This window comes from Cicer arietinum, chromosome 4 (genome assembly GCF_000331145.2).
Source record: "Cicer arietinum cultivar CDC Frontier isolate Library 1 chromosome 4, Cicar.CDCFrontier_v2.0, whole genome shotgun sequence".
NCBI classification, from domain to species: domain Eukaryota; kingdom Viridiplantae; phylum Streptophyta; class Magnoliopsida; order Fabales; family Fabaceae; genus Cicer; species Cicer arietinum.
The window spans coordinates 6564003-6576293 of record NC_021163.2 but is presented as its reverse complement, the minus strand read 5'-3'; the positions used below and the strand labels follow the sequence as shown (position 1 = coordinate 6576293).

The window sequence follows — 12291 nt, the reverse complement described above, 5'->3', positions numbered from 1 at the left end:
AAGACACATCTTTAATCTGAAGTGTTTATGCTACATAGGACCTTTCTCCTTCATTAGGAGAGTCACTTTCTGTGGACTCCATGATGAAACTACAGGTTATCGAATAACTTGTATAGTTCTAAATAGGGAGCTTCCAAATACACTAGCTAACATCTAACATGTGAAATGGATGCATTAGAATGTTAATGCCCAGTATGAAATGCTGTACTTTGTATTAGCCTCATACACACCCACAACCACTTCATACTTGAGTGAATATAAGAAAAAAACATAGGGCAACACGATTGTGTTTATAAGCATTAGCTCTCTTGGAGTGTTAAAGAACATGCGTTCTTGAGTGACTCTTTATTTTAAAGATGTGAAGCATCCTACTTCATGATATATGATCACGTATCGTATTTTATTGGAGCCGTTTGATTACCACAGATGGTGTAGAAATTATGTAGGCTACAATTGTCGGTTGTAATGATGCATACGTGGCTACCCGTTTAAAGTGTGGGAGTACTGATGTTGGTGAATGATATGTCCACACAATGCAAATTAGTTGGTGCATCATTTTACTTTCAAACTGAGTCAGAGTGATGTTACACTTAGTTTTTTTGTGACCGAAAGACAGCGTGTGATTTTGAATATTAGGTTAAAATCAAGATGTGTAAGAAGGAGTTACATCATAGCATAGCCAACTGTATGATTTTGCCCATTTTACTTTCTCTAAGTTACAACCTTTAGAAATTCAATGGTATATCATGATTTTATTTCCCCCTGACCTGAACTACAGACTGATATATTTTCTATGTTTTTTCCTAGTTTGCGAATTATATTTAATGTTGTTCCATTATCTTAACAGATTGGAGAGCAGAACTTGGCATTTGGGTTAAAATTTGATGCTAAAGGAGTTATAGATTGTTATGAGAAAGATTTGGAGACTCTTCCATCTGGCATGAAGCGTGATATAGACTTCAAGATGATTGAAGGGGACTTTCAGCTCTTTGAAGGAAAATGGTCTATTTTGCAGGTACAATTTTTGTTTATTCTTGTTAGAATTCTTCTGTGTCCAGCATAAAAATCATCTACTTCACTAGTACTTTCCAAATGTTGATTTCTTAGGACCAAATTGGTTTGACAAAACTTTTTGTTTTTCCTTTAAAAACGATACCTTACTTTTATTTTGTTTTTTATTTTGAAAAAATTGTGTAAAAATCATAAAATCAGTTTTAAATTATTTTCACCATTTCCTATGCAGTCTTGGAAAACATGAAACAAAGAATAAAATGTGTCATTTTTGTAATTAAAAGGAAAAATAAGGAAAAAAAACTAGAAAATTAGGAAAACGCTTTCTTAAATCTAACATGGTCTTAGTTTCTAAAATTAATGGATCGCATCACATCTTGGAAATGAAGTGCATCATATCTTGGAAACTCAAATTTTGAAATTATTTAGGATATTGACCAAATGGAACTATGATTTATTAGAAACTTAACTTATTGACAAAAAGGGACCTTGTTTGCTTTTGATTTGACTTTCACCACAATACACAGCATTCCTCAATTTTCAATATATTCAATGCCTTTGTTTTCAAAGATGCTAAGTTTATGAGATTTTAAAACCATATATTCAACGTGTTTGACACACAAGTACAATGCTAACCTCCTATACACTGATGGTTTTGCAGCTGTTCAGCAGTGGAAATCCTGAGGAGTCTCCGATTCAAGAAGTTAACACGACACTTTCATATGTTGTTGATGTTAAGCCGAAGATGTGGTTGCCCGTTCGGCTCATTGAGGGTAGACTTTGCAGAGAGATAAAAACGAATCTTATATCCATAAGGGGAGAAGCTCAGAAAAATACTGACAGAACCGTGAATGCAAATAAATTCGAATGAGTTATGTAAATATCATATCATAGAAAAAATAAACACAAGTATGTAAAGTTCATTTGGCATCAATTATCAATTCTTAATTGGTAAACTTCAAGCTTTACCATATTCTGGCTCTAAAATATCGTCAAGTTCTGAACTGGACCACACTGATATTTTACTTTGAACAAATACCCCTTTTGACTCATTTGAGAAAGTTCTTGTTATTTTTGTTACTGGCAACAATTCCCAATAGGCCAATACTGCTGAATGTTGACATACAACTATACGAACTTTTTTTTCAGTTGAAACAAATATTAAATGTCAATAAATATTTATCTGTAGACTACTAGACTGTATGTCAAAAAATATGTGATACTCGTTAAAGTTATATTGATAGAGTAATAATTTTTAGCTTAAAAATAATGTCTTATTTCTTAGACGTTACCATTTGATCTGCTCGTGATATCAGCGAGATTATGTAGCATATATGCCCAGAATGCAAGTCATTGGATGAGACAAACTTAACACTATGACAAATAAATAAAATAAAATAAAATAATTTGAGTTAATAGTCATCAACAGCGACTAAACATGTTGTCATAACCTATGACTCTTTGGCAAGTAGTAGTAGTTGTATATTGCTTAATCAACACAAAGTGGACTTCTACCTTCCTCGTTTCCATTCACCTTCACCGTATACAGTATATAAAATGAAAAGTCCATCGCATAAATAATAGGAAAAAAGCAACTTGATATTTTTAAATTGAGTACTCGAGACTATAAACTCAAAATGTACTCATTCGGTTTAATTTACAAGTATTGTTTTATATTATTTGTATTGTAGAAGAGCATGGTTTGAGTGTTATTTAAAATTGTGGTAGCGTAAGATATAGACGAATGGAGTTGTTAGCTGTTAGCTTATTGGTAACGATTTGACTTTGTAATTCAAGAAAAAAGAAGTTTAAATTTCTTAAAATACGGTGGTAAAGTTATTACTTTAATAAATAATAATTCTCCTTGTTTCATATTTAAAAAATAAAAATAAAAATATATATAATTGAAGCCGAATAATTGGTTAGATAATCAATGAATTTTAATTAATAACAAATTAATAAAAATACTTAGTTATAAAACTCTGTCTCGCACAACTTTTAATTAGATTTTACCAATCTTTTGACAAAAAAGGTATAGATGAGAAACAAATTTGACTAGTGATGCAAAAGGAGCAATATTTTTTATGCATGTCATTTAAACACGTGATGCAACTCTCCCTTTCTTTTTTAACGAAAATGATGTCACTCTCTCATTTGTTTTTACTTTCATCTGCTATATATACATAGGTGTTTTATTCCCATTTTTTATTTACTACGATTCTAGATTAAAATAAAATAAAAGATACAATAAGAGAAAAATATATTGAAATCATGAGTAAATGACAGCATAAAATTTATATAACTAATATGTAACAATTCGTTACTAACTATCTACCTTTTGTACTTAATTTGTATAAGTAACTAATAAATAAAGATATCTAACATACTAAGATATGTAATCCCATCAACTTAGAACATGTTTAATACACTTTGAGTTTAAAAAATTGCAAGAAAGAAATGTCAGAAAAGACTTCGATGAAAAAATAATGATTTTTGTATTTGATTATCTATATTATGAATAAAAGTTAATATCGATAGAATATGAAATGTCAATTAAGGTTATTATAAAAAATAAATTCTTACATTACTAAATTTTTGGTGTTCTCGAAAAACTTTGACAAATGTTAATCATAGAATGCAATCAACAATCTTGCATTGCTTAATATCATATATCTAGTGTTTCTTTCTACTAGATTTTGATGTGTTTTCCATAGTAGCAAATTAAAATAATCCTTTGCATATTTGGATTATGAGGTTGATTATTGTATTTTCACAGTAACAAATTGTATATTACGACTCTTAATAAAAAAAAGTAATAGATAATATATTAAATTATAAAAAATTTGTTTAAATTTATAAAATAATATATAAAATTTATATAATCAACTTGTAATAACTAATTAGTATAACTATTATAAAGATGAACTAACTATTGTATTTATGTTGTATCGGAAGACAAATATATCTAATACTTAGATACTTACCGTTTTTCCCCACCCTCGCGAAGAGAGGACAAATTAGCTAGTCTATGCTGTTAATTAATTACTACTATTAAGAGCATTATGAGGTCCACTGTGTTATATTATTTTAAAATAATTAATTTATTTTTTACTCCAACTGTAGATTCAGATGTTCATTAAATAAGGTATACCACTAACAAATCATTCATTTATTATTACTAGTAAATGAATAAAAAAAAAAGATAACCGTAATCAAAGTATCGTTCCTTTATGAGAGAACGGTGATAACAGCTTGACACATCTCCAACCGTGAACTCATCAAAAACTAAAGGTTACATAACTACACTTGACAGACGAACTCATTTTAGCTAGTATGCTCTAAGTGGTTTTGGAAGATAAAAAAAAATGGATATTATCATCGTCACTCCTCAGATATATTCCTTTAGCTGCTCCATTTTTGTTATAACATCTATGCTTTGTTATTTCATTTTTTTAATAAAAAAAGTCATTTTATTTTTATAATCATCATATGTCCATCGTGTGACCATTCTCACAGGCTATGGTGTTATTTGATTCACGTGGAGGGTTATATTGCATAATTGTCGTCTTGCTCCTTATATCCCTGTATAAAATAAATAATTTTTTCAGCGAAGACTTTCATCCAATATAATATATCAACTTCGTGAAATAGATCTATCTAATAGTTAATTACTAACCATCTCACGGCGAGTGTTTTTAATTATTTTTACCATTTTGCATGTATTAGAAATATTGTTAAATAAGAGAATAATAATTTTATTCAATTATTTTTGTTAATAATTGATTATTTTAATATCATAAATATAAATAAAGTAAAATATAATCTTTTGTAAATAATGTACATAATAATATTAATTAAATGTTAAAATAAAAAAAAAATTATATTAAAAAATTAAAAATAATATCTATTTAAAGATAAATTTATTTTGTTATTTCTTCCACATATCTACTTTATTAATCATACATTTGTGAAATGCCTAGGGCAACATCGTGCACTAATTTATTTTTATTGTTGAGAATATATATTTTGTGTTAGAGATAACAAAATTAGTTAGAAATAATTGGTATTAGTTAGAAATAATTGGTATTAGATAATTTGTTAAATCTCTATTAACTATATTTTTGTTTTAAAGATAATAAAATAAGTTATAGTTAGTTAGAAGTAGTTAGTTTATTAAGTCTCTACTTACCTTATATATAAAACTTTTCACAAATTCTTTTAATGTCTTTTTCATCGTTAATATGAAATATTAATTTATTATTTCTATGATTTCAATTCCATGATTTTATTATTTCTAACATGTGTTAGAGTCTATTTAATATCTTTGTGCCGCCTATTATCATGTTTACTGTTAAATAGTCACTCAGGTCACACTCAAATGTTCGGTCTTCAGCGTGAGATATATGTGTTAAGAGTCTCATATTAGATGAATAAAATCAAACAAAAATATTTATAAGTGGTGGATATTGATCACTATACAAACCGATTTTGCAGAGTTGTATATAATTAAACACAAATTCTAAGATTTATCATTTTCATTATATTTCACCCATAAAATAAATGATATATGATAGAACTTATTATAATAAAAAAAAAATTAAATGATGCAAGATTATCTTATTTCAACACATTATACACACCATATAAAAGCCAGGACCACCCATATAGTTTGCCTTAATTAACGTCATAGCTTAGTTGGTTTGGTTGGTCAACATTTGTGGAGCAGTTGATGTTTATTATGGAATCGGTGATCATGTTTTGATAAGGACTTTTATTTTACATATATTTTTTTTATTCATTTAATTTTCTATTATTTTTCACTACTAATTAATCACTAACATCCAATGACCATACATCGTCTGTTAAATAAAGTACGCATTTGGGAATTCCTTACATGATTTCTATTTATTCATGTTATAAGTAATAGTTTAGATTAATTTGGCCGTCGCACTCCAATAGTCCAAAATACATTCATGCAAGTAACCCTTAAAAAAGCAATAGAAGAAGAAGAAGGATATTTGTTTTTTTAATTAATCAAAGGAAAAAATAAAATAAAATATTTCATAGGTTTTTGTGTAATTGAAAATTTCACTAATTGTTATGCTCGTGGTTTATAAATAGTGACGGATAAACAAAAGTTTATCTTATTCAAAATAACTCAATTTTCAGTTTATAGAAAAATATTGATTATTTATTACAAATTTGAATACTACTGTGTTTACATTAATAGACTCAAATATAAAAATCATTTAAAATTTTAACAACGATAACATTATTTAAAAGTATAATTTAACAACTTTCTCATACTCTTTATATTTATAATTGATATGATTATTTAATTAAAATTGACTCGAATAGTTAAATTTTGTAGCATACATTTATTTTTCTTTTTTTAAAATCAAATTCGATCAAATCATTATCTTAATCCTAAAAAAAATAAAAATTAAAGAGTATTATTATTTATATTATAGTTTAAAAGGATAGACCACCTATAAGGTGATCTATAACATTTTTCTTTATTATAAACATTTTAAATAAGACCACATATAATGTACACAAGTAATATAGTTTTACACTATATACGCAATCATTTTCTATTCTTAGATCAATAAACCCTATGTTTAATATAGAACTTATTAATCTAATATAATTAAAATAAACTTATATACGACGATGCAAGATTGATCTCATTTGTGGTATTGATTTTCAACTAAATCAATTAAGTAAGAAGTGACATGCACAAATAAAAGGAATAACATTTGAAAAAAACGGAAACGAAGACAAACTTGTCTAGGAAATGATTATTTTATTACCACATGGCCGATTACAATGAAGCAAAGAACAGAAGGCAAGTAATGACTAATAAATTGTCAACTCGTGCTCTCTTTTTTTATTCTTAAAAATTATTTGAAGTCACAAGTAAGGCAAGAGAAAAAAAGAAGTATGAGTTGACGTATGACATTTTATTTTCAAACCAAGTTTTTTGATTCATTTTCTTGATGACCATAGTTTACAGGACATGATCGAATGTTGTCAAAGTGGATTTATAAATAATCTCTATGCTTCAAAAATGGTCAAAATGAGTTTAAGAAAATGTGTCCCACAGCATCCTATACTTTCAATTTCATTGATGAGAATGATGATAGGATACGGCTTATTTATTGACTTCAACGGTATCAAACCACACACCACTATACCATCAATCATTCTTATTTAGTAGAGAAAATCCCAATCAATCAATAAACAAAAATATATTAGTAGCTGACTTTCAACCTAATTATTTTATTAATTTCCATTTATATTCACTTCCCCTTTTTTCTATGATTCTTTTTAGCTCTTGGACATGTTTGGTAACTGTGTTAATATTCAAATAAAATCTATAGCTTATACAAAAAATAAAATTGTATAAGCCGATATAAAATAACTTCTCAACTCGATTCATAGTTTATAATATTTATTTGCTTTATTATCAATATGAAATTTTGTAGTAGTTTATTATTTGTTGATTTTAGTTTTTAAATAATCAATTTAATGTGCTATAATATTTTTATTTCATATGTTACAAACATAAGAAAATTTATTTCAAAATATTATTTTTTAGTGTATTACACTTTTTCTATATATCAATGTTATTCATTTTGTAATATATATATTATTTGCATACTACAAATATATAATTATGCAGGTAGAAATTAAACATATCAATTCAATATAAACTGCAATTAATCATATCATTTTCTTAAAAAAATAATCCTAATTGAACCATATAATATTATTACTCCCAATCGATTCACTAAAACTCCAATATTTAACTAATAGATAACTTTTTTGGTTAAAAATTAATAAAAATGGGTTACAATTACAACTATTAAAACTGTTGGATCTTTATTGGAAAGATGAATGTTAAAAAAAGAAAGAAAAATGTAGTTTACAATCAAAAATTAAAAAGAAAAAAGAAGATAAAAATAGAAAATATCAGCATCACCCCAAACAAAAAGCTTGTATATTTTAACTAACAGGTTTTACCCTCCCAATTCCAAACAATTTGAAAACCCCAAGAAAAGAAATAGACCGTCCTTGATGAACTAAACGCTGATTCTTCATCATCAAACCAAATCTCCAATTATTTTTATAATAATAATATAATATATATTTTTCTTCTAAGTTTCATTTTAAATATCGCAGCCAAAAAGCCCATAAATTTTCCTCTTTGTCTCAATCAATGTTCTCCCCCTTTTTTTTCAACACATACACACACACACACAACACTCTTGCTACTTCATAGTCCATTTCCACACTCGTTCTCAATTTTATACCCTGTCACACTCAACCTAGTGGTGCCTATGTTTTCATGATTCAATCTCACGGTTCTTTCCTGCGTTTCGTTTATTTCTCAGATTCCACCAATAAAAACAACAAAACAAAAAAATACATTTTTTTTTACAAATGAATAGTGAAACGGGTTTTTGTGTTTGTTTATGGCGCTCTTAGATCTGTTCACGAGTTTGTTCGATCTACCTCCTTTTACCCACGAGGTTAGATCACTGCGTTTTTACAAAATTGATTTTTTTTGTTCTTTGATCTGCACCCTTTGAGGTAAAGAGTGTTTTTTTGGTTCCATTTTATGTTACTATTGTTGGAAAATTCATATGGAGTTGTTGGGAATTTGATGATGATGCATGGTCAAGTGAGTAATAATGGGGTGGTTGTGGGGTTTGATGGGTTTTTAAGGACTTGGGTTTCTCGTTTGTATTTGTATTTGTTGAGGGTGTTAAGGTTTAGGAATCTTAGGTTGTGTTGTTTTGTGCAATAATGGGTAACGGCACTTCTCGTGTTGTTGGTTGTTTGGTTCCATTCAATGCCAAAAATGGTGTTGATTTGGAGTTTTTGGAGCCATTAGATGAAGGTTTAGGCCATTCCTTTTGTTATGTTAGGCCAAACATTTTTGAATCTCCTGCTATTAGTCCATCAAACTCTGAGAGGTTTACTGTTGATTCAAGTACACTTGATTCTGAAACCTTGAGTGGATCCTTTAGGCATGATAGTATGGAGGATTCTAATGGTATGCATAATAAGCAGGTTAAGAATTTCCCCGAAACTACGTTTAAAACGATTTCGGGGGCTTCTGTTAGCGCTAATGTATCCACTGCAAGAACTGGTGGTAACCAGAGTGCATTTTTTGCTGGTGATGTTTTGGAACCTGCTGCATCATTTGAAGGAACTGCTTCATTTGCTGCGATTCCTTTGCAGCCGGTTCCTCGTGGTTCTGGACCTTTGAATGGCTTTATGTCTGGTCCTTTGGAGAGAGGGTTTGCGTCGGGTCCGTTGGATAGAGGTGGTGGTTTCATGTCGGGGCCGATTGAGAAGGGAGTTATGTCTGGTCCTCTTGATGACACTGATAAATCCAACTTTTCGGCTCCGCTTGCGCGTGGTCGTCGGAGGCCGCGTCTCCAAAATCTCATGAGAAGTGTTAGTGGACCGATGAAGAACACATTTTCTCGAACGTTCTCTAAGCGTTCCATGGGTGCAAGTTGGATGCAAAGGTTAATATTTCAACCGGTTAGTCAATTCGCGTGGAATTCCCGAGATACAAAGTGTAGGCCGGAAGTATCTAGGAACTGTATTGATGTTGGACCGTTTGAAACTGAGTATAAACACACACATAATTTGCAGTGGGCTCAGGGAAAGGCCGGTGAAGATAGGGTTCATGTAGTGCTTTCTGAAGAACAAGGGTGGTTGTTTATCGGGATATACGACGGATTTAGTGGACCAGATGCTCCTGATTTTTTGATGAGCAATCTTTATAGATTTATGGACAAAGAATTGGAAGGTTTACTTTGGGATTATGAAGATAATCCTGTTGATCCACTTAAACCTGAAGTCCCTGAAACTGTAAAATCTACTGTTGCTCCAGATTGTAGTATACCGGAAATGGATACTCATCGTACTAATTCTAATCATGAATGTGTTGAAGAAGCTTCTTGTCCTGAATCAATCAAGGATGAATCATTTAAGAGTGAGATAGTTGAGGAAAATGCTGAAGTTAATGGAAATGTTGAACACCAGTTATCTAATTGTGGAAGTAACTCGTTGCCTGTTCCTAATTCTGCTCAACTTGAAAAGTTAACCGGAAAAGGTAGAAAAAGTTTGAGGCTTTATGAGTTACTTCAAATGGAATCTTGGGATGATCAAGGTTTTTTGTCAGACTCGGGACAATGTAAAGATTCTTCAGTTTTGAAGGAGTCAAAACTAGATTCACATATGAGACCTTGCTTGTCTAATGTAAGAGAAAATGGCTCTAGACATCAGGATGAAGGCCCCTCTACATCAGGAGAAAATGGAGGCAGTAGGTTTGGTTCAACCGACCAGGAGCACGAAGCTGTTTTTTCTGTTTCGGGATCTAGGCGGAATTCAAAAAAATCATTTATCAGTGCAAAAATTAAAAGAATGTACAGGAAGCCAAAGTCCTTGTGTAAGAAACTTTTTCCTTGGAGTTATGATTGGCATAGGGAGGAAAGTTGTGTTGATGAGAAAATATTTGAAGCCTCGGGGCCTATTAGAAAATGCAGGTCTGGAGTAGATCATAATGCAGTTTTAAGTGCAATGGCTCGAGCTCTTGAAAGAACAGAAGAGGCATACATGGAAATGGCGGAGCGTAATCTGGACAAAAATCCAGAACTTGCTATTATGGGATCATGTGTTCTAGTGATGCTGATGAAGGATCAAGATGTTTATGTCATGAATCTGGGAGATAGTCGTGTGATTTTGGCTCAAGAAAGATCAAACGATCGTCATCCTAATTCATGTTCTGTCAAGGATGACGCAAGGCATAGAAATAGATCTAGAGAGTCATTAGTACGCATGGAGCTTGATAGGATTTCAGAGGAGTCACCAATTCACAACCATAACAATCATGTTAACAAGATGAACAAAAACCGCGAGATATCCTTTTGCAAATTAAAAATGAGGGCTCTGCAACTTTCTACGGATCACAGCACTGGTATCGAAGAGGTGTGCCCCCCTCTCTCCCTGTTTATTTGTGAATCAAATAGTTTGTGATGGTTATTTCAAGATCTGAAAAAATTATGGTCAAATAGATTTCTATGTCTAATTTCACCAGCTACTTATTTGGAGATCTCTGAAAAAATCATGGTCAAATATTCTAGTCTAGTTGTAAAATTTCAGCAGCTAGGTTGACTTGACTTTTTGTATTATGTCCTGCTTCATGGTGCCTGCTAATATATGTTGCTAATTTGTTTATATAGAATTAGCATGTTTACTATACACTAAATTGCTAAGTGCATTGATGAGTATGATCAATAATAGTATGTCATTTTGTATTCATATAAAGAATCCAAATGCACACTAGAAAAGCTGTTAGTGATTTTCTAAGGCGAGGATTTTCTTACTTAATTGGCTTTTAAGAAATTATGAAAAATGAAATAATGTGTTACTAAATGGTGAAATCATTTCTATGTACAGTTCTTTAGATAAGATCATATTTGTTTTGCAAGTCATGTTGCCAAATATTTCTGATATTCTGTGGTGTCTCAAATTCACTAACAAGAATGTCAATCCAATGCCATTAAACCCAAAACCCTAAAATATTAACTATTTACTAGAGAGAAAACTTCAATAGTATCTGATAAATGTGTCATCAATTTATTTTTCAATTTCTGATTCATGCAGGAAGTTTTCAGAGTAAGAGCAGAACACCCTGATGATAGTCAAGCCATATTAAACGATCGAGTGAAAGGACATTTAAAAGTTACGAGAGCATTCGGTGCCGGGTTCTTGAAGAGGGTCAGTTGATCATCTGACTTTGACACATCTGTAATTCAGTTTGCTGTAGTTTATAAGCAGGGAATCCACTTGCTTCTATATTTTTTCATAACATACAGAAATCATATGGTGAATAGGTTTATAAATTGTAATAGTGTGTGTATCTTAATTAAATTTGTGGACAAAATGGTAAAAAGTGCGCCTTGAATCATACAAATGACTGGGCCGGAGTTCATGTGTGTGATAGCCAAACTATATAATGTGGGTAGCAGTGTTGCCAATCACAAAAAATAGCAGTTTATTCAAATTCTGCTATGCTATAGCTACTATTTTACAGCAGTTTGTACTAAATCGTGTATCGTACTAAAATATACAATAGCTCTAGCGTGCCACAATAGTCACTATTTGACAACAGTGGTTGGTTGTAATGGGTGAAATAGTCAATGTTGGATTGATCACATTTTTGCCGCTGAGGGTTAGTCTAGTTTAAAGGGAAAG

The 12291-nt window shown here is 30.6% G+C and overlaps 2 protein-coding genes across 2 annotated transcripts in view; both read left to right on the top strand.

Annotated features, from left to right (window-relative positions):
- Positions 1 to 2063, top strand: part of LOC101510907 (uncharacterized) — a 3442-nt gene extending 1379 nt beyond the window's left edge. Inside the window, exons 2-3 of the mRNA XM_004495783.4 lie at positions 848 to 1015; positions 1673 to 2063. Of these exons, the coding sequence (XP_004495840.1) occupies positions 848 to 1015; positions 1673 to 1882 (378 nt within the window). The 3' untranslated portion in view covers positions 1883 to 2063. The remainder of the gene's footprint in view (positions 1 to 847; positions 1016 to 1672) is intronic.
- A 6612-nt stretch (positions 2064 to 8675) lies between these two features.
- Positions 8676 to 12291, top strand: part of LOC101510249 (protein phosphatase 2C 32) — a 6220-nt gene continuing 2604 nt past the window's right edge. The window contains exons 1-2 of the mRNA XM_004495781.4: positions 8676 to 11022; positions 11701 to 11814. Of these exons, the coding sequence (XP_004495838.1) occupies positions 8824 to 11022; positions 11701 to 11814 (2313 nt within the window). The 5' untranslated portion in view covers positions 8676 to 8823. The remainder of the gene's footprint in view (positions 11023 to 11700; positions 11815 to 12291) is intronic.